Source organism: Coregonus lavaretus (assembly GCF_964263955.1).
Source record: "Coregonus lavaretus genome assembly, chromosome: 34".
NCBI lineage: Eukaryota > Metazoa > Chordata > Actinopteri > Salmoniformes > Salmonidae > Coregonus > Coregonus lavaretus.
Genome location: NC_140021.1, coordinates 20,946,686 through 20,970,868, shown reverse-complemented (window position 1 = coordinate 20,970,868; position 24,183 = coordinate 20,946,686). Strand labels below are relative to the sequence as shown.

At 43.6% G+C, this 24,183-nt stretch overlaps 1 protein-coding gene across 1 annotated transcript in view; it reads right to left on the bottom strand.

The window, feature by feature from the left end:
* Window positions 1-24,183, bottom strand: part of LOC311108900 (partitioning defective 3 homolog) — a gene marked incomplete at its 3' end in the record, with an annotated part of 333,622 nt that overhangs the window by 127,497 nt on the left and 181,942 nt on the right. Inside the window, exon 14 of the mRNA XM_084151692.1 lies at window positions 5,786-5,945. Coding sequence (XP_084007818.1) covers window positions 5,786-5,945 — 160 coding nt within the window. The remainder of the gene's footprint in view (window positions 1-5,785; window positions 5,946-24,183) is intronic.

The following is a 24,183-nucleotide window of genomic DNA, read 5'->3' as shown; positions in this document are numbered from 1 at the left end:
AATAGCATCGTCCCCAAATCACCCCCTCTTTAACTTCCACTAACTTTTCTTTTTCTCTCATTTGCCACACTCTCACTCACACTTGCAGGAGGGAAAGCCGCCCTTGAAGTTTTGGGCACAGGGGAAGTTTTTAGAATTCCACCACCATCATCTAGTTCTAGAAACTGTTTGTGATCACAGCGGCATTCTGAAAGGCTGTGTCAGTGCCTGTCTCATAATAAGGCATCTGTGGCAACCGACGTCAGCGTAGGAGGAGGGGAGAAATGAGTGGGAGAGAGGAAGAGAGGGAGGAATGAGAGACAGAAGAGGAGAGGAGAAGAGAAGAGAGGAGCAGGGCCTATTGAGCTAGAGGTTTAATTAGCCATCAGATGGCTTTGACACCTTCTGTGATCTCCAGCGAGAAGGAGATCATTGGCAGAGTGGCACGGCACTGCTACTACTAGACAACATGGAGTTGAGAGAGCACGTCTACTGTAGACAATATGGAGATGAGGGAGCACTGCTACTGTAGACAGCATGGAGATGAGGGAGCACTGCTACTGTAGACATCATGGAGATGAGGGAGCACTGCTACTGTAGACAACCTGGAGTTGAGAGAGAACGTCTACTGTAGACAACATGGAGATGAGGGAGCACTGCTACTGTAGACAGCATGGAGATGAGGGAGCACTGCTACTGTAGACAACATGGAGATGAGGGAGCACTGCTACTGTAGACAACATGGAGATGAGGGAGCACTGCTACTGTAGACAACATGGAAATGAGGGAGCACTGCTACTGTAGACAACATGGAGTTGAGAGAGAACGTCTACTGTAGACAGCATGGAGATGAGGGAGCACTGCTACTGTAGACAACATGGAGTTGAGAGAGCACGTCTACTGTAGACAGCATGGAGATGAGGGAGCACTGTTACTGTAAACAGCATGGAGATGAGAGAGTACTGCTACTGTAGACAACATGGAGATGAGGGAGCACTGCTACTGTAGACATCATGGAGATGAGGGAGCACTGCTACTGTAGACAACATGGAGTTGAGAGAGCACGTCTACTGTAGACAGCATGGAGATGAGGGAGCACTGTTACTGTAGACAGCATGGAGATGAGAGAGTACTGCTACTGTAGACAGCATGGAGATGAGGGAGCACTGTTACTGTAGACAGCATGGAGATGAGAGAGTACTGCTACTGTAGACAGCATGGAGATGAGGGAGCACTGTTACTGTAGACAGCATGGAGATGAGAGAGTACTGCTACTGTAGACAGCATGGAGATGATAGAGTATTGCTACTGTAGACAACATCCAGACTCTGTCGTAGCCGGCCGCGACCGGGAGACCCACGGGTCGGCGCACAATTAGCCAGCGTCGTCCAGGGTAGGGGAGGGAATGGCCGGCAGGGATGTAGCTCAGTTGGTAGAGCATGGCGTTTGCAATGCCAGGGTTGTGGGTTCGATTCCCACGGGGGCCAGTATGAAAATGTATGCACTCACTTAACTGTAAGTCGCTCTGGATAAGAGCGTCTGCTAAATGACTTAAATGTTAAATGTTAAACATGGAGATGATAGAGTACTGCTACTGTAGACAACATGGAGATGAGGGAGCACTGCTACTGCTGACAACATGGAGATGAGGGAGCACTGCTACTGCTGACAACATGGAGATGAGGGAGCACTGCTACTGTAGACAACATGAAGATGAGGGAGGACTGCTACTGTAGACAACATGAAGATGAGGGAGCACTGCTACTGCTGACAACATGGAGATGAGAGAGCACTGCTACTGTAGACAACAAAGAGATGAGGGAGCACTGCTACTGTAGACAACACAGAGATTAGGGAGCAATTCTACTGTAGACAACATGGAGATGAGGGAGCACTTCTACTGCTGACAACATGGAGATGAGGGAGCAATTCTACTGTAGACAACATGGAGATGAGGGAAGACTGCTACTGTAGACAACATGGAGATGAGGGAGCACTGCTACTTTAGACAACATGGAGATGAGGGAGCACTGCTACTGTAGACAACACAGAGATGAGGGAGCAATTCTACTGTAGACAACATGGAGATGAGGGAGCACTTCTACTGCTGACAACATGGAGATGAGGGAGCAATTCTACTGTAGACAACATGGAGATGAGGGAAGACTGCTACTGTAGACAACATGGAGATGAGGGAGCACTGCTACTTTAGACAACATGGAGAGGAAGGAGCACTGCTACTGTAGACAACATGGAGATGAGGGAGCACTTCTACTGTAGACAACATGGAGATGAGGGAGCACTTCTACTGCTGACAACATGGAGATGAGGGAGCAATTCTACTGTAGACAACATGGAGATGAGGGAAGACTGCTACTGTAGACAACATGGAGATGAGGGAGCACTGCTACTTTAGACAACATGGAGAGGAAGGAGCACTGCTACTGTAGACAACATGGAGATGAGGGAGCACTGCTCCTGTAGAAAACATGTATATGAAGGAGCACTGCTACTGTTACTGTAGACAACATGGACTTGAGAAAGCACTGCTACTGTAGACAACATGTAGATGAGGGAGCACTGCTACTGTAGACAACATGGAGATAAGGGAGCACTGCTACTGCTAACAACATGGAGATGAGGGAGCACTGCTACTGTAGAAAACATGGAGATGAGGGAGCACTGCTACTGCTAACAACATGGAGATGAGGGACCACTGCTACTGTAGACAACATGAAGATGAGGGAGCACTGTTACTGCTACTGTAGACAACATGGAGATGAGGGAGCACTGCTACTGTAGACAACATAGAGATGAGGGAGCACTGCTACTGTTACTGTAGACAACATGGATATGAGAGAGCACTGCTACTGTAGACAACATGGAGATGAGGGAGCACTGCTACTGTAGACAACACGAAGATGAGGGAGCACTGCTACTTTAGACAACATGGAGAGGAAGGAGCACTGCTACTGTAGACAACATGGAGATGAGGGAGCACTGCTCCTGTAGAGAACATGTATATGAAGGAGCCTGCTACTGTTACTGTAGACAACATGGACTTGAGAAAGCACTGCTACTGTAGACAACATGGAGATGAGGGAGTACTGCTACTGTAGAAAACATGGAGATGAGGGAGCACTCCTACTGCTAACAACATAGAGATGAGGGAGCACTGCTACTGTAGACAACACGAAGATGAGGGAGCACTGCTACTTTAGACAACATGGAGAGGAAGGAGCACTGCTACTGTAGACAACATGGAGATGAGGGAGCACTGCTCCTGTAGACAACAAAGAGATGAGGGAGCACTGCTACTGTAGACAACACAGAGATGAGGGAGCAATTCTACTGTAGACAACATGGAGATGAGGGAGCACTTCTACTGCTGACAACATGGAGATGAGGGAGCAATTCTACTGTAGACAACATGGAGATGAGGGAAGACTGCTACTGTAGACAACATGGAGATGAGGGAGCACTGCTACTTTAGACAACATGGAGAGGAAGGAGCACTGCTACTGTAGACAACATGGAGATGAGGGAGCACTGCTCCTGTAGAAAACATGTATATGAAGGAGCACTGCTACTGTTACTGTAGACAACATGGACTTGAGAAAGCACTGCTACTGTAGACAACATGTAGATGAGGGAGCACTGCTACTGTAGACAACATGGAGATAAGGGAGCACTGCTACTGCTAACAACATGGAGATGAGGGAGCACTGCTACTGTAGAAAACATGGAGATGAGGGAGCACTGCTACTGCTAACAACATGGAGATGAGGGACCACTGCTACTGTAGACAACATGAAGATGAGGGAGCACTGTTACTGCTACTGTAGACAACATGGAGATGAGGGAGCACTGCTACTGTAGACAACATAGAGATGAGGGAGCACTGCTACTGTTACTGTAGACAACATGGATATGAGAGAGCACTGCTACTGTAGACAACATGGAGATGAGGGAGCACTGCTACTGTAGACAACACGAAGATGAGGGAGCACTGCTACTTTAGACAACATGGAGAGGAAGGAGCACTGCTACTGTAGACAACATGGAGATGAGGGAGCACTGCTCCTGTAGAGAACATGTATATGAAGGAGCCTGCTACTGTTACTGTAGACAACATGGAGATGAGGGAGCACTGCTACTGTAGAAAACATGGAGATGAGGGAGCACTCCTACTGCTAACAACATAGAGATGAGGGAGCACTGCTACTGTAGACAAAATGGATATGAGACAGCACAGCTACTGCTGACAACATGGAGATGAGGGAGCACTGCTACTGCTATTGTATATAACAAAGATGAGGGAGCACTGCTGCTGCAAGACAACATTGAGATGAGGGAGAACTGCTCCTGCTACTGCTAGACAACATGGAGATGAGGTAGCACTGCTACTGTAGACAACATGGAGATGAGGGAGCACTGCTACTGCTATTGTATATAACAAAGATGAGGGATCACTGCTACTGCTAGAAAACATGGAGATGAGGGAGCACTGCTACTACTACTGCTAGACAAGATGGAGATGAGGGAGCACTGCTACTGTAGACAACATGGAGATGAGTGAGCACTGATACTGCTAGACAACATGGAGATGAGGGAGCACTGCTACTGTAGACAACATGGAGATGAGGGAGCACTGCTACTGTAGACAACATGGAGATGAGGGAGCACTGCTACTACTACTGCTAGACAACATGGTGATGAGGGAGTTGGAAAAGCTAGGTCTACTCTGAGAGGAAGAAGGGATGAGATATAGGGGACATTGAGAAAGGGGAAGAGAGGAGAGGGAGAGAGGAGAGAAATAGAGGGGGAAAGAGGAGAGGTAGAGAGGGAAAGCGAGCAGAGGAAGAGAGGGGGAGAGAAGAGGAAGAGAGGGGAAAGAGGAGAGGAAGAGAGTGGGAGAGATGAGAGGAGAGAGCAGAGGAAAAAATGGGAGAGAGCAGAGGAAGAGAGGGGGAGAGAGGAGAGTAAGAGAGGGGGAGAGAGCAGAGGAAGAGAGGGGGAGAGAGGAGAGGAAGAGAGGGGGAGAGATGAGAGGAAGAGAGTGGGAGAGATGAGAGGGGGGAGATAGGAGAGGGGGAGAGAGCAGAGGAAGAGCAGGGGAGAGAAGAGAGGAAAAGAGGGGAAAGAGGAGAGGAAGAGAGTGGGAGAGATGATAGGGGGAGAGAGTAGAGGAAGAGAGATGGAGAGGGGAGAGGCTGGAGTAGCTAGGTCTAACTCAGAGGAGAGGACAAGAAATGGGAGAGAAGGGAAGAGAGAGGGGGTATGGTGGGTAGTGGGGGTGGAGTGTGAAGAGGTGGGGTCGGGTGGGGGTGTCAGGCTCCCCCAGCTGTGTCAGAACGTGGCTCCATGGCAGTGGGGTCGATACAGAGATGACAGGAGGTGACTGGTTAAGGACTGAATTGACTGGCGGAACTGGAGCTGAACTGGACCCGGAACGGAATGAGAATTGACCTGAAATCGTGTAGGGTGAGAGTGAAGGGGGGATGAATCGAGGATGACATTATCCCCCTGATTATGGATCCACAACATCCACGGTGATGAAGGAGGAGTGAGGACGGGAGGGGTGAGGAAGATGGAAGAGGTGTGAGGTCAGCTGACTCAGAGAAAAATAAATGCTGTCGCTCTCGCTACCTCACTTTCAATCAAGGTGCAATAATTAGAATGATATTATATTCTAAGATATTCGGCCAATCTTGGTACAGGACAATGGCTTCAAAAACAAATATTTTACCATTTAGCTTAAACCAACGCGTTTCGGCGAATGCCACCATAAATTCAGGTGACTCACCCATCATGCGCGGTCCCATCATGACATTGCGTGGTGGCATGGAGGGCTGGTCGTCCATGCCCTCTATGGTCCCATACATGGAGTGGGAAATGTGGCGCTCATGGTCATCCAGAGGGTCTGTCAGAGGCTGCTCCTGCACCGGTGAGCTTCCTGGAGCCTCCTGAAGAGGGACAGAGAGAGAAGAGAGGGAAAGAGACAAGCGAGGGGAACGTCAAACCCTTGATGCAAACCAAGTCTCAAGTCTCAAACAAGGCTCATACTGGCAATACTGTCTCCGGACATTGACTCGGTACCCCCTGTATATAGCCTCGTTATTGTTATTTTATTGTGTTACTTGTTATTAATTTTTACTTTTGTTTATTTGGTAAATATTTTCTTAACTCTTTCTTGAACTGCATTGTTGGCTAAGGGCTTGTAAGTAAGCATCCCACGGTAAGGTCTACACCTGTTGTATTTGGCGCATGTGACAAATAAAGTTTGATTTGATTTGATGGCCACTTCAAACATACAATACAATCTTTCACTGATTTGCATGTAGGAACACCAGTAACAAAGGCGATTTCATCTTCCAGTCAACAGACAAGGCTAGTGCTCCCAGTCAGATAAAATAGCATGGATTTCCCATAGATGTAAACACAGCTGCCTCATCCAGTGAGCCTCAGTAAATGGCAAATTACTTTTGCTCAGCAGTCAATGTATTGCGAACCGGCCACTCGATACACGTGTCACTTTTAACACAACACCATTACTGAGTGACATACATGACATTATAGGGTTTTAGCTTGGACCTAATAAGAAAAACTAGACCTAATGAGTCTTGTGTATCTAGTCATCAATGTTAGGGGAGAGTGAGGTAAGTTGAGAAATGTTATACATTCAGCTTCACTCCAAATTTACATTTTAGTCATTTAGCAGACGCTCTTATTTAGTGACTTACAGTTAGTGAATGCATACATGTTTTTTTGTTTTGTTTTTCATACTGGCCTCCCGTGGGAAACAAAACCACATCCCTGCCGGCCAAACCCTCCCCTACCTTGGACGACGCTGGACCAATTGTGCGCCGCCCATGGGTCTCCAGGTTGCGGCCGGCTGCGACAGAGCCTGGACTCGAACCAGGATCTCTAGTGGCACAGATAGCACTGCGATGCAGTGCCTTAGACCACTGCGCCACTCGGGAGTGCAAATATAGTACTCTTTCTAACAAAGATATCTATATATATTTCAGAATGTTGTGTATCCCTGGAAATAATCAGAATTAATGTTAACATTACAGTTTTAAAAACATAGCTTGTCCAAAAAAAGTGGTCACTTGGCTGGGTATGGGGTAAATTGAGCTGCCTATAAATGTTTGTACTGAATGAAATATTACCACTACCTTTTAAAAACCATGCCTATCGTTATTTCCCAAACACAATTCAACACAATCACTTTTTTGTGTTTTAATCATTTGAAGTATATTTCAACACCTAACAAACACTTTGTACTTTTTAAAACACTTTTAACATAAGCCAGGCCCTGTACACATGGGAATAAAACACTTCAATTCGCTCAACTTGCCATAGGCTCAACCATTGGCAATATAGTCAAAATTTTGACTATATTAGCCCACACAGCTACAAGGATAGGTTTAGGACCTCATATTGAAGCTTATAGAGACCCCAACTGATGTATAAAACAATCTTAAAATTATCTACTTTGGTTTAGATACAAGCATCATGAAACCTCTAACATAATAAATTAATTTGACTTGGTGAAAATCTGTTTTTTGGACCTAACTTGCTTACCACTTTTTCCATGTGGTTTCTTCCTTCACAGACTCCATGAAATGATGACCTCTTCCTAAATATTTGGTCAAATTATACATTTTGTGTATGGTTTCCTAGAAACAAGGGTGGCTCAACTTACCACTTTAGCTCAACTTACCCCACAGCCATGCTGTCCTTGTCAACAGGCTGTGTCCCAAATAGCTCCCTTTTCCATACATAGTGTGCTACTGTTGATCAGGACCCATAGGGCTCTGGTCAAAAGTGGTGCACTATGTAAGGAATAGGGTGTCATTTAGAACACAAACAGTGTAATAGTGTAAAAGCTATGGTGGGAATGTTCTGTGATGCATTATGGGCTCCAGAGAATAACAGAACATTTCCCACCAACAGATGAGAGAGAAAGAGAAAAGAAAGAAGAAGAAAAAAAGAGAGATAAAATAGTATTGTTTGGCAGTCACCTGCGAGGGAACCACGTGCGACTGGTTAGAGAACAGAGCCTGTTCCAAAGAGAAGAGCCGGGCCCTGTTTCACACACACACACACACACACACACACACACACACACACACACACACACACACACACACACACACACACACACACACACACACACACACACACACACACACACACACACACACAAACACACACACACACACACACACACACACACACACGCACGCGCAAACACACACACAGAGTCAATACTTCTTTATGCCCAGGGATACAGGAGGAGTTACCCCTCCAACAGATCTGTTACAGATTCCTTCCAGGCAGAGAGTGAGAGAGAGAGAGTGAAGCGAGAGAGAGAGAGAGAGAGAGAGAGAGAGAGAGAGAGAGAGAGAGAGAGAGAGAGAGAGAGAGAGAGAGAGAGAGAGAGACAGACAGAGAGAGAGAAAGAGAGAGAGACAGGCCCTACAGAACCCAGCTCTGAACTGAGCCCAGACCTGCAGAGATGGATGTATCATGACACAACCCTGACCACAGGCCAAAAGCAACAGAAACCAGAGAAGAGGAGATTCTTCAGGAAAACAAATAGAAGAAACAAATGTGAGAGGATTGTGGAGGAGGAAAGACCCATGCTGTCTATAGGACCAGACCGGTGCCGTTGTGTCGGCTCTGTAGTCTGCTGGGGTAGCACAGCCAGGCCGTGTCTGTATGGTGACGGCTGGGTCAGGCGGGGGAGAGACTTATCATGGTCTGTCTGTTTAATATAAATGTAGTTTAATGAAGTTGGGAGCTGAGGACTTTATCTAGCCTCGGTTTGATAAGAGCACAGCGAAGGGAATGATTGGCAGTGGCGCACAAAGGAATGGGTTAACGCAATTACAATCAGTTCTAATAAAGCCGTGTCCAGGATGAATTGGGCTCAATAAGGTTTCAATGGTATAACAGAAGATTTATTGTATCGGTTTTACTCTCTTGTTTTTTAATCTGGTGAGAGTGGGGTCTGGGGAGGCTTATAAACATACTGTCACATGCTGAGAAAAGGGCTGACTTTTCAGAGTTAATGAATAACGTATGCACAGATCTTAGAGAGGAGAGAGAGAATGAGAACTGATTAAACAGGCTCAATATCTAGTGTAGCATGCGAGTGCCTGTGTGTGTGTGTGTCTGTGTGTCTGTGTCTGTCTGACTGTGTGTGTGTGTGTGGGTGGGTGTGCTTGCGCACCTGCATAAAGGTGTCTATGTATAAGTGTGTTTGCATGTGTGTGTGTGTGTGTGTGTGTGTGTGTGTGTGTGTGTGTGTGTGTGTGTGTGTGTGTGTGTGTGTGTGTGTGTGTGTGTGTGTGAGGGAGAGTTTGAGTGAGTGAGTGAGTGAGTGAGTAAGCCAGTGTGCTTTTTAGTGGTATTACCAGCAGCTCTCATCAGCTCATCATCTCTTAATCTCTCTTAATCTACTCATTTCCAGACTGCATTATCCTGCTGTGAAGGAAGGCTACTGATTCACCCACAGAGAGCTTCTTCAGGAGTTCCTCAAATTCCCACTGGATGACACACACACACATACACAGACAGAGAAAAGTCGCACGTTGATGACAAGGCAGTGTGTTACTCTAAAGTCCTTGCCTGTACATGTATGGTTTTACGGTTCGCCCTTAGCCTGCTTATGTTCCCTCGCAGGTGACTGCCAAACATACACAAAAAACAAACAAAAAAATGTATGCACGCATGACTGTAAGTCGCTTTGGATAAAAGCGTCTGCTAAATGGCATATTATTATTATTATTATATTATTATGTGGCCATAATCCAGTCAACTTTACCCATGATGCTGTTAGTAATTACATTCCTTAAGCTGCAGCATCCTGCCCACCTTTGGACCGACCAACCAACACACCTACCAACCTAAGCCTCCAGTGGCTACCTCCATCTCATTAGTTTCCCTTCATCCCTTCATCTGCCTCAAGCCTTATCCTCCCAGGTGTTCCCTCTCTCCATCTCTACCTCCTCTGCATTCAACACCACTGCTCGTGTTTCCAGGAGATTGCCATTCCCCCTGTCTGTATTGATTGTAAACATTGTACTGTATGTGACTATAGCTGGGTACAGAGAGCGAGTTTAAGGGAAATAAACAGTGTTCAGGTTGTATGAAAAGCTGTATATATGTCTTCAAACTAAAATACATATTGTTGTGTGTGTGTGTGTGTGTGTGTGTGTGTTCAAAGTGATCATGGTAAAGAATGAATAGAATAACCTCTTTTGAATTCATACAGAACAGAGTTGAACTTAAATGAGCTCAACTGAGAGCTAATATAACACTTTACCCTTGCAATTCACAGTTGCACTCAGCTACGCCACTAAACCACCTGATTCAATAAATTATTCTCTGAATTGGACCAATTGAGTTTCCGTCGCTGGTCCTAAATGAGTTAGTCTGCTGGTACCAGCTGGGGTTGAATTGCCCTGCAGTAGGTGGAGAGTTGTGTTTCTGTAGTCCCACTATCTACTATCCCACGTTTACACAGTTCATAATAAAGTGTAATCTCCCATCATGCAACACTCCCTCCCGTCTCTTTCTGTTAGCCTCTAACATGAATCATTCTGATCTACTATGACATCACGCTAAGTGGTTGTCATGATCCCAATGTCATCATCTAATGGGGCCTCAATCACTCCCCATAACATTACATTACAGCGTTAAGGGAAAGGTCAGACGCAAATTTACCTCTCTCTTTTCTTTCTCTTTCTTTCTCTATCTCCGTCTCTCGCTCTCTCCCTCCCCTCTCTCTCTCTCCCTCCCTCTCTTAATTTCCCCCCTCTTTTCTTTGAGGAATGCATCTAAATGCATTAGTCTCGTAAGACTGCGTCCCTGTCCCCGTCCCCATCCACAGCAGACGGACGGTCAGCTCAATGCTAATAAAACCATAGTTTACTGGACCAGGCTGATTCAGACTGATTGATCTCTCTCTGAAGCCCTATTGATCAGGCCTGCTCTCCTCTTGTCTCCATGGTTGTGGTTCTTCTGTTAGCCAAGCCACTTCCTTCAAAATGTCAACTCACATCAACGATCCAGTGCTGAATCCCATCTGGACAGTCATTGGTATGCAGAAAGGGGCAGTTCATGTCCTGCTACGTAAGGGCCTTTTTCCATTAGCTCCCCTCTTCAATGTAAGCTCAATTGTATTCTGTTCAGTATCTGTAATACACAGCATCAGGGTGGAAAGAACAGGGCTACATCAGCAGGTATCCTGTCCTCTATTCCTTCATGTATGTCATGCAGCAACATGATAGGAGCGGAGTGGCTAGGTCTCCTTTACCCATTCTACCCTGATGTAGTGGGGATGCATTCCAAATGGCATCCTATTCACTTTACTTTATAGTGGAAAGTAGTGCACTATATATACATATAATAGGGTGCCATTTGGGACGCACACTTGCTGTACTGTAGCTCATCTATAATGCAGAGGGCATCTGAATCCTCCCATTACCAGATGATGGCACAGTGCTTCCCAGTGGACCTGACTGGTCTTGACCAGTAAGTGAAGCTCCTCATAGCCTTCAAAGGGAGAGAGGCCTATGCTTTGTCCAATAATTTGTACACAGGTACATTTGGTGTACAATCCTATGCTGTTGAGAACAACGGATTTATGTTCAATGGGGCACACGTTAGCATAACACTAATCTTAATTAAGTTCAGCTAGTACTTCCTTGATTCTCTCCCTTTCAAAATATATATATTTTTTCATTTTGTGCTTACTCAACATGACCCAGCTTACAGAGATTGTGTGGTATAGCCTAACAATTACCCACAATGCATCATTCAGGTCGTTTGAATAGAATAGGCCAGTGTAGCAGTTTCTTCTTCCAAATGATATTTACATAATTGAGAGAAAGACTGTTTCCGAAAGGCTTTCATGTGGTCAAGAGAAGGAAATGTTTTACATATATTTTTTCTGTTCTGCCTCCAGGGATACTGGACTCTGCTGAGACACGCAGAAACTAAAGAAAGTGAAAGTTAGAAATAGAAATATCTTAATTTCAATAAATGAAATGAAACAATTGGGGAGAGGGGGTAGAGTAGCATCCTAAGGCTGTATGTTCCACCTCATTAATTTACATAAGCAGCACGTCCCATACTGTGGGCCTGCCTATTTTAATTACCACAGTTTAAAAATAGTACAATAGGAATGGTAAGTAAAACATAGCACAGAGCAAAACAGGTGAGGTTTAGAAAACATATTGCTAACCTAATATGAAGGCTGCCTCAACTCTAAAAGTGTGCAGGTCAGGTCCTGGCCGTTCTGCCACCCTAGGTGAGGCCAAAAAATGGCCGCCCCTACAAGAATAGTCCCAGTAAGCAAAATGACGTTGAAAAGACATCTAAAAGAGATATTTTTCCAGACGTTGAAGCTAGGTTTAATTTAGGTTCTGAATGAAAGGTGAAAATAAGTATTTTCCAGACATTGAAATCAGGTACATTTTCGGTTCGGAAAGAAAGTTGAAAATAGGTATTTTACGGACGTTGAAAATACATATTTTCCGGCCGTTGAAAATACATATTTTCCGGCCGTTCAAATCAGGTTCATTTTCGGTTCTGAATGAAAGTTGAAAATATGTCATTTATAAACGTCTATGTTTGGGCCAAATCAAGGCTGGTCCAGACCGGACAAAATCTGAACCAAACATAGACGTCTATGATTGTTTCAGATTTGGTCAAGACCGGACCAAAAAACAACGTCCGTGGACGTGGAAATCAAGTAAAGTCCGGATCAGACCAAAAAAAGACGTCCAAAAGGAGTCAGCGTTGGTCCGTGCTTACTGAGGCATAGTCTACAGCAGGGATGGGCAACTTCAGTCCTCGGGGGCCGGAGTTGTGTCATACTTTTTCCCCATCCCTAGTCAACACAGCTGATGAAACTAATTGCTTTCCAAATATCATGATTAGATGATTATTGCTGTCAGATGTGTTAGCTGGGGCAGTGGCAAAAGTGTGACACCAATCAGTCCCCAGAGGACTGGAGTTACCTATCCCTGGCCTACAGTGTCGCCAGAAATTGTATTTTAGGAATGCCCATCTATGTGGTAGGCCTACCATTTGTAAAACACCAATAAAAAAGACGGCCGGTCCGGACAGGACCATAGAAAGACATCCAAAAGACATTGGCGTCGGTCCGTGCTTACTGGGGTGTAGCCTACCATGTCGGCCTGCAGTGGAATTTTATGAATGCCCATCCATGTGGTAGGCCCACCGTTTGTAAAACAGGCCGTTGCATTGTCTTTATTAGTCCTGATTCCTGTGACTAATCAATTTAGCTATTTAAGCTCTGAATATCAGCTACCCAACTTTATCAGGAGGAGATATCCTGAACCTATTTACACTGTGTTTACATAGCGGGAAATGCAGAAGTATTTATTTTTTCCGCTATGATCAGCTCATAAAACATTTATGGATAAAAACTTGAAACCACTGATCATGACAATTTAGCCCACGGGATGAAACTCCTGGACAGCAGTTGTGAGTATCCTGATTGTCCATTCCATATTGTCCATTTTACTTTGACCTGTCCTGTTTTTAGGATATGTTGTTTGTTAACATGTCAGCGCAATTTTTTATTTGATTGGGTGCCATTTAGGTTAGGCTATTTGATCAGAGAAACCTGCATGATGTAAAAAGTTCCTGTCTCATTACATTGTCATACATTTTATCTCCAGCCTGTAGGCTACAGAAAAGGCCACATACTCTTTCTACCATATACTATATCATCTATATGATTTATGTTATATAATTATTTGATGGAATGTGGAGCGCTGCAGCGATGCATCTCTCCAACAGCACCCTGGAGAGGCAGGCTGAGAATGGACAAGATAAATATTTTGAATCCCTGCCTTTGACAAAGTGGCCACTGCTTATCATAGGGCGGCATCAGCACTCACCTAAAAAGCCCATATGCCACTGGTTGAGAGAAATTGTCATTGTTTTTGGGCAGAATTATGTGAGGTTTTATGTGTTGTTGTTGGAGGTGTGTCTTTGTCAGTTTAGCTCAGAAAATGCTGCCCTCGTCAATCTGCCGGCATAGGTGGCGGCATAATCCTGCCTAATGAGCGGGCCGGCCCTGGTGCTGGTTGCTTTTGGCAGACTTTTGTCAAGTTTGGCTTGTAAAGCACCTTGGTGAGGCTGGCTTGGTAAGCTGTTATGATCAATGTAGTGATTTAGTTCCAGAGTGCTGTCGCACAAAACAACAACAAAAGAAAGCTGACAATTAGAACCAGGAAAGGGAAGGCAGAGTGTGGCAGGTTGCCAGCTCACCGACACAACAGTGCGCACGCACGGATGCACACACGTTCGCTGTGATACATTTTACATCAGCTACAAAAATTTGGGCAAAACGAAGAACTGGAAAGCATGTTCTAAAATAAGTGAGTGTGTTTATAGTTCTGGAAGGCAATACATATCTAAATAGGAATCAGACCTTTCTCAATTCAAAAGCAGTAGACAACTTTCCATCAAAATAATGTCCATGGAGAAATAATATTTTACATTTACATCATTTAGCAGACGCTCTTATCCAGAGCGACTTACAAATTGGTGCATTCAACTTATGATAGCAAGTGGGACAACCACTTTTTTCATTTTTATGGGGGGTGGGGGAAGAAGGATTACTTTTATACTATTCCAGGTATTCCTTAAAGAGGTAGGGTTGTGTCTCCGGAAGGTAGTCAGTGACTCCGCTGTCCTGGCCTCGTGGGGAAGCTTGTTCCACCATTGGGGTGCCAGAGCAGCGAATAGCTTTGACTGGGCTGAGCGGGAACTGTGCTTCCGAATATCAACAAACTCTAACCCCAAACCCCTCAAAAGTGTTTTTGTGCTGGTACCAATCCCAGACTTCAGTCAGCAGCTCTGATTTCCCGCCAAATTACGCTGTAGGCAGTGGGAAATTACTCTCACAAGCCTCTCCATCACATGAACTAAATACTTTTAGACAAGTATTAACTTGAGGTGAACAACAACAACAAGCATTTCTCAGAGACACGTTGACGTCAGCTCTAACTGTTGCTTTCTGAGGAAGATAATGATAATTGGATAAGCATGATAATATGAGGATATACATTCATTTATATGAGCAGTGCCAAACGCATGAGGGCTTTACAAAAAAAATGCTTTGATGGCACACAAAAGCCTGCACACACACACAGAGAGAGAGACTGCAGTGGCTCTGTTGTCCTGGTGTGTAAATGAAATTGAAGATGCAAGCATTACATGTTAATAACAAAAAGCTCATCCATGTGAAATAAACAACTATTCGCAACTTTATTATATTGAATATTGACTTCCATTTGTGACTTTGAATAAAGGTCATGCAATGTTCAATTAATTAAATCTATTTTTATTTGGTGACGCGACGACACACATCATTATAAAATGACATAATTAATACCAAAGGAACATGAATAGGACGAGTTCATTTTAAAGTGCTGATAACAATTAATTGAATTGAATTGACTTTCCAAGAATGTAATTGCATTGAACACATGACAATATATTAATAGAAGACCTGAGAAATTACAAAGTCAGTGTTCCAAATCTATTCCCTATGTAGTGCAGTTATTTGGACCAGGGCTCATAGAGCTGTGGTCAAAAGTAGTGCACTACATAGGGAATAGGGTATTTGGGATGCTACCAAAGTCTTTGAAGCATTGAATTAATTTTAATGCATCAAACATACATTTCCAATGACCAATCACATTACTTTAATATGTGTATACTTTAATATTTGAGAAGTACACTTCCTCAAATATGTGCCTGTCCTAGTTATCAGTCGGAACTATGGAATGACTGAAGTGACCGTTCTAGAACAAGTTCTATTCTGTAATCAAATCAAATGGTATTTGTCACATGCTGCGAATAAAAAAAGTGTAGACCTAACCGTGAAATTCTTACTTACCAGCCCTTTCCCAACAATGCAGTTAAAAAGTAAGAAAGACTGCAAATAGATAAAAAGAAAACAGCAACACAATAAAATAACAATAACAAGGCTATATACAAGGAGTACCGGTACCAAGTCAGTGTACTGGGGTACGAGGTAGTTGGGGTGATTGATTGAGGTAATATGTACATGTAGGTTTGGTTAGGTGATTGATTGAAGTACTACAGTTGAAGTCGGAAGTTTACATACAACTTAGCCAAATACATTTAAACTCCGTTTTTCACAATTCCTGACATTTAATCATGGTAAACATTCCCTGTCTTAGGTCAGTTAGGATCACCACTTTATTTTAAGAATGTGAAATGTCAGAATAATAGTAGAGAGAATGATTTATTTCAGCTTTTATTTCTTTCATCACATTCCCAGTGGGTCAGAAGTTTACATACACTCAATTAGTAGTTGGTAGCATTGCCTTTAAATTGTTTAACTTGGGTCAAACGTTTCGGGTAGCCTTCCACAAGCTTCCCACAATAAGTTGGGTGAATTTTGGCCCATTCCTCCTGACAGAGCTGGTGTAACTGAGTCAGGTTTGTAGGCCTCCTTGCTCGCACACACTTTTTCAGTTCTGCCCACACATTTTCTGTAGGATTGAGGTCAGGGCTTTGTGATGGCCACTCCAATACCTTGACTTTGTTGTCCTTAAGCCATTTTGCCACAACTTTGGAAGTATGCTTGGGATCATTGTCCATTTGGAAGACCCATTTGCGACCATGCTTTAACTTCCTGACTGATGTCTTGAGATGTTGCTTCAATATATCCACATAATTTTCCTTCCTCATGATGCCATCTATTTTGTGAAGTGCACCAGTTCCTCCTGCAGAAAAGCACCTCCACAGCATGATGCTGCCACCCCCGTGCTTCACGGTTGGGATGGTGTTCTTCAGCTTGCAAGTGTTCCCCCCTTACCTCCAAACATAACGATGGTCATTATGGCCAAACAGTTGTATTTTTGTTTCATCAGACCAGAGGACATTTCTCCAAAAGGTACGATCTTTGTCCCCATGTGCAGTTGCAAACCGTAGTCTGGCTTTTTTATGGCGGTTTTGGAGCAGTGGCTTCTTCCTTGCTGAGCGGCCTTTCAGGTTATGTCGATATAGGACTCGTTTTACTGTGGATATAGATACTTTTGTACCTGTTTCTTCCAGCATCTCCACAAGGTCCTTTGCTGTTGTTCTGGGATTGATTTGTACTTTTCGCACCAAAGTACGTTCATCTCTAGGAGACAGAACACGTCTCCTTCCTGAGCAGTATAACGGCTGTGTGGTCCCATGATGCTTATACTTGCGTACTATTGTTTGTACAGATGAACGTGGTTCCTTTAGGCATTTGGAAATTGCTCCCAAGGATGAACCAGACTTGTGGAGGTCTACAAATTATTTTCTGAGGTCTTGGTTGATTTCTTTTGATTTTTCCATGATGTCAAGCAAAGAGGCACTGAGTTTGAAGGTAGGCCTTGAAATACATCCACAGGTACACCTCCAATTGACTCAAATGATGTCAATTAGCCATTCAGATGCTTCTAAAGCCATGACATCATTTTCTGGAATTTTGCAAGCTGTTTAAATGCACAGTCAACTTAGTGTATTGTAAACTTCTGACCCACTGGAATTGTGATACAGTGAATTATAAGTGAAATAATCTGTCTGTAAACAATTGTTGGAAAAATTACTTGTGTCAAGCACAAAGTAGATGTCCCAACCGACTTGCCAAAACGATAGTTTGTTAACAAGAAATGTGTGGAGTGGTTGAAAAACAAGTTTTAATGACTCCAACCTAAGCGTATGTACACTTCCGACTTCAACTGTTTGTACATGTAGGTAGGGGTGAAAAGCAGAAAATCTGGGTAGGTCATTTAGCAGACGCTCTTATCCTGAGCGACTTACAGTTAGTGAATGCATAAATGTTTTATTTTTATTTTTATTTATTTTTTCATACTGGCCCCCCGTGGGAAACGAACCCACATTCCTGCCGGCCAAACCCTCCCCTACCTTGGACGACACTGGACCAATTGTGCGCCGCCCATGGGTCTCCCGGTCGCGGCCGGCTGCGACAGAGCCTGGACTCGAACCAGGATCTCTAGTGGCACAGCTAGCACTGCGATGCAGTGCCTTAACTGTTCAGCAGTCTTATGGCTTTGGGGTAGAAGCTGTTCAGGAGACTTTTGGTCCCAGACTTCGGGCTCCGATACCACTTGCCGTGCAGTAGCAGAGAGAGAACAGACTGTGACTTGGGTGGCTGGCGTCTTTGACAATTTTTTGGGCCTTCCTGTGACACCGCCTGGTATAGATGTACATGATGTCAGGAAGCTTGGCCCAGTGATGTACTGTACGCACTACCCTCTGTAGCGCCTTGCGGTCGGATGCCGAGCAGTTGCCATACCAAGCGGTGATGTCACCAGTCAAGATGCTCTCAACTGTGCAGCTGTATAACTTTTTGAGGAGGTTACAATGTGAGAGGCACTTGGTAATGATGATATATATATATATATATATATATATATATATATATATATAACTGTCCATATTGTATGTCTCAATACCATCTATGTCAGGGTAATATGTATCTCCTCTCTCATGATGTAACCTTGTTTTAAATACATATTGTTCTAGAATAATGTTCAGGGTCATATATCCACTTTCACACACACACACACACACACACACACACACGCACACACACACACACACACACACACACACACACACACACAAAGAATAAACAAAATTCTAACATCATAACCTTGTTTTGAACACCGAAGGCCAGAGAGGTAGAAAAGCCCATCATTAGAGTATATCTTAACCCAAGGCCACTAGCTGTCACTGAAAATAGTCTGGCTACTCTGAATAAGACAGAGCACTGTAGTCACGAGGACTCCAAAATAACCAGGCTGCATACACTCGCACGCACTCTTCCTTCATAATGAGATGAATGTGCCTGTCAGGAGTATTCCTCTCATCTTTACGCTTATTTACTCAGTGTATATACAGTAGCGTCATCCCCAAGAAGACTTGAGGCTGTAATCGCTGCCAAAGGTGTTTCAACAAAGTACTAAGTTAAGGGTTTGAATACTTATTTAAATGTGATTTCAGTTTTCTATTTGTTATACATTCGCAAAATATTTTAAAAACCTGTTTTCACTTTGTTATTATGGGGTATTGTGTGTAGATTAATGTAACAAAATGTGGAAAAAGTCAAAGGGGTCTGAATATTTTCCGAATGCACTGTATATATTCCATGACATAGACTGACCAGGTGAATCCAGGAGAAAGTGATGATCCCTTATTGATGTCACTTGTTAAATCCACTTCAATCAGTGTCGATGAAGGGAAGGAGACAGGTTAAAGAATGATTGTTAAGCCTTGAGACAACTGACACATGGATTGTGTATGTGTGCCATTCAGAGGGTGAATGGGCAAGACAAAAGATTTAAGTGCCTTTGAACGGGGTATGGTTGTAGGTGCCAGGAGCACCGGTTTGTGTCAAGAACTGCAACGCTGCTAGGTTTTTCAAGCACAACAGTTTCCCGTGTGTATCAAGAATGGTCCACCACCCAAAGGACATCCAGCCAACTTGACACAACTGTGGGAAGCATTGGAGTCAACATGGGCCAGCATCCCTGTGGAACACTTTCGACACCTTGCCCCGTCAAATTGAGCCTGTTCTGAGGGCAGAAGGTGGAGGTGCAACTTAATTTAGGAAGGTGTTCCTAATGTTTGATATACTCAGTGTATCTACTACCATAACCTGTTCAAAGGCACTTCAATCTGTTGTCTTGCCCATTCACCCTCTGAATGTCACACATACACAATACATATACTCTATATACAGTTGAAGTCGGAAGTTTACATACACTTAGGTTGGAGTCATTAAAATGCGTTTTTCAACCACTCCACAAATTTCATGTTAACAAACTATAGTTTTGGGAAGTCGGTTAGGACATCTACTTTGTGCATGACACAAGTAATTTTTCCAACAATTGTTTACAGACAGATTATTTCACTTTTAATTAACTGTATCACAATTCCAGTGGGTCAGAAGTTTACATACACTAAGTTGACGGTGCTTTTAAAAAGCTAGGAAAATTCCAGAATATTATGTCATGGCTTTAGAAGCTTCTGATAGGCTAATTGACATCATTTGAGTCAATTGGAGGTGTAGCTCAGTTGGTAGAGCATGGCGCTTGCAAGCCGGGGTTGTGGGTTCGTTTCCCACGGGGGGCCAGTATGAAAAATGTATGCACTCACTAACTGTAAGTCGCTCTGGATAAGAGTGTCTGCTAAATTACTAAAATGTCAATGTACCTGTGGATGTATTTCAAGGCCTACCTTCAAACTCAGTGCCTCTTTGCTTGACATTAGGGGAAAATCAAAAGAAATCAGCCAAGACCTCAGACATTTTTTTTTGGGATTGGGGCACTTCACAAAATAGATGGCATCATGAGGAAGGACAATTATGTGGATATATTGAAGCAACATCTCAAGACATCAGTCAGGAAGTTAAAGCTTGGTCGCAAATGGGTCTTCCAAATGGACAATGACCCCAAGCATACTTCAAAAGTTGTGGCAAAATGGCTTAAGGACAACAAAGTCAAGGTATTGTGGGCAGAACTGAAACAATTTGTGCGAGCAAGGAGGCCTACAAACCTGACTCAGTAAAACCAGCTCTGTCAGGACGAATGGGCCAAAATTCACCCAACTTACTGTGGGAAGCTTGTGGAAGGCTACCTGAAACGTTTGACCCAAGTTAAACAATTTAAAGGCAATGCTACCAAATACTAATTGAGTGTATGTAAAATTCTGAACCACTGGGAATGTGATGAAATAAATAAAAGCTGAAATAAATCATTCTCTCGACTATTATTCTGACATTTACCATTCTTAAAATTAAGTGGTGATCCTAACTGACCTAAGACAGGGAATTTCTACTAGGATTAAATGTCAGGAATTGTGAAAAACTGAGTTTAAATGTATTTGGCTGTGTATGTAAACTTCCGACTTCAACTGTATATATACAGTGAGGGAAAAAAGTATTTGATCCCCTGCTGATTTTGTACGTTTGCCCACTGACAAAGAAATTATCAGTCTATCATTTTAATGGTAAGATTATTTGAACAGTGAGAGACAGAATAACAACAAAAAAATCCAGAAAAACACATGTCAAAATGTTATAAATTGATTTGCATTTTAATGAGGGAAATAAGTATTTGAGCCCCTCTCAATCAGAAAGATTTCTGGCTCCCAGGTGTCTTTTATACAGGTAACGAGCTGAGATTAGGAGCACACTCTTAAAGGGAGTGCTCCTAATCTCAGCTTGTTACCTGTATAAAAGACACCTGTCCACAGAAGCAATCAATCAATCAGATTCCAAACTCTCCACCATGGCCAAGACCAAAGAGCTCAGGAACAAGATTGTAGACCTACACAAGGCTGGAATGGGCTAGAAGACCATCGCCAAGCAGCTTGGTGAGAAGGTGACAACAGTTGGTGTGATTATTCACAAATGGAAGAAACACAAAATAACTGTCTATCTCCCTCGGCCTGGGGCTCCATGCAAGATTTCACCTTGTGGAGTTGCAATGATCATGAGAACGGTGAGGAATCAGCCCAGAACTACATGGGACGATCTTGTCAATGATCTCAAGGCAGCTGGGACCATAGTCACCAAGAAAACAATTGGTAACACACTACGCCGTGAAGGACTGAAATCCTGCAGCGCCCGCAAGGTCCACCTGCTCAAGAAAGCACATATACAGGCCTGTCTGAAGTTTGCCAATGAACATCTGAATGATTCAGAGGAGAACTGGGTGAAAGTGTTGTGGTCAGATGAGACCAAAATTGAGCTCTTTGGCATCAACTCAACTCGCCGTGTTTGGAGGAGCCGGAATGCTGCCTATGACCCCAAGAACACCATCCCCACCTTCAAACATGGAGGTGGAAACATTATGCTTTGGGCGTGTTTTTCTGCTAAGGGGACAGGACAACTTCACCGCATCAAAGGGACGATGGACGGGGCCATGTACCGTCAAATCTTGGGTGAGAACCTCCTTCCCTCAGCCAGGGCATTGAAAATGGGTCGTGGATGGGTATTCCAGCATGACAATGACTCAAAACACACGGCCAAGGCAACAAAGGAGTGGCTCAAGAAGAAGCACATTAAGGTCCTGGAGTGGCCTAGCCAGTCTCCAGACCTTAATCCCATAGAAAATCTGTGGAGGGAGCTGAAGGTTTGAGTTGCCAAACGTCAGCCTCGAAACCTTAATGACTTGGAGAAGATCTGCAAAGAGGAGTGGGACAAAATCCCTCCTGAGATGTGTGCAAACCTGGTGGCCAACTACAATAAACATCTGACCTCTGTGATTGCCAACAAGGGTTTTGCCACCAAGTACTAAGTCATGTTTTGCAGAGGGTTCAAATACTTCTTTCCCTCATTAAAATGCAAATCAATTTATAACATTTTTGACATGCATTTTTCTGGATTTTTTTGTTGTTATTCTGTCTCTCACTGTTCAAATAAACCTACCATTAAAATTATAGACGGATCATTTCTTTGTCAGTGGGCAAACGTACAAAATCAGCAGGGGATCAAATACTTTTTTCCCTCAATGTATGTATGTATATATATAGTTGCGGAAAAAATTAAGAGACCACTGCAAAATTATCAGTTTCTCTGGTTTTACTATTTATAGGTATGTGTTTGGGTAAAAATAACATTTTTGTTTTATTCTATAACCTACTGACAACATTTCTCCCAAATTCCAAATAAAAATATTGTCATTTAGAGCATTTATTTGCAGAAAATGACAATTGGTCAAAATAACAAACAAGATGCAGTGTTGTCAGACCTCGAAAAATGCAAAGAAAATAAGTTCATGTTCATTTTTAAACAACACAATACTAATGTTTTAACTAAGGAAGAGTTCAGAAATCAATATTTGGTGGAATAACCCTGATTTTCAATCACAGCTTTCATGCGACTTGGCATGCTCTCCACAAGTCTTTCACATTGATGTTGGGTGACTTTATGCCACTCCTGGCGCAAAAATTCAAGCAACTCGGCTTTGTTTGACGGCTTGTGACCATCCATCTTCCTCTTGATCACATTCCAGAAGTTTTCAATGGAGATTGGGCTGGCCATGACAGGGTCTTGATCTGGTGGTCCTCCATCCACACCTTGATTAACCTGGCTGTGTGGCATGGCGCATTGTCCTGCTGGAAAAACCAATCCTCAGAGTTGGGGAACAATGTCAGAGCAAAAGGAAGCAAGTTTTCTTCGAGGACAACCTTGTACGTGGCTTGATTCATGCGTCCTTCACAAAGACAAATCTGCCCGATTCCAGCCTTGCTGAAGCACCCCCAGATCATCACCGATCCTCCACCAAATTTCACAGTGGGTGCGAGACACTGTGGCTTGTAGGCTTCTCCAGGTCTCCGTCTAACCATTAGATGACCAGGTGTTGGGCAAAGCTGAAAATTGGACTCATCAGAGAAGATGACCTTACTCCAGTCCTCTACGGTCCAATCCTTATGGTCTTTTGCAAACCTCAGCCTGGCTCTTCTTTGCTTCTCATTGATGAAGGGCTTTTTTCTAAATTTGCACGATTTCAGCCCTGCCCCTAGGAGCCTGTTTCGAATCGTCCTCGCCGTGCACTTCACCCCAGCTGCCGTTTGCTATTCTTTTTGTAGGTCACTTGATGTCATCCTACGGTTGTTGAGTGACATTCGAATGAGTTGGCGGTCATCCCGGTCAGTAGAGAGTTGTTTTCGTCCTCTGCCGGTCTGTAGCTTTGTTGTCCCCAATGTCTGCTGCTTGACCTTGTTCTTATGACATTTTAAGGATGGAAACAACCTGATGCTCACTGTATCCCTCTGCCAGTAAAGCCAGAATTGAACCCTTATTTTCCTCACTCAAAACTTTCCTTTTAAACTCTTTTGGCATGGTTAATAGTTATTTTTTTATTAATATTTCTTTTGAGGTACTATTAGCCTGTTTTTGCCATCCAGCTGGTCCTATTGCAAGAGGATAGTGATGACCACAGCAGTGGTTTTTATACTTTTCCTCGTTAAATAAGATTTGGTTCAGGTGATCACCTAATCAGTACCTAATTCAGTAGAATGAGGTGTGCCTGTGATGGAATTCAACAGACACTGGAATGGAATGGCTGTCATACATGTAGAGATGCTGATTTAAGAGAAATTTGCAGTGGT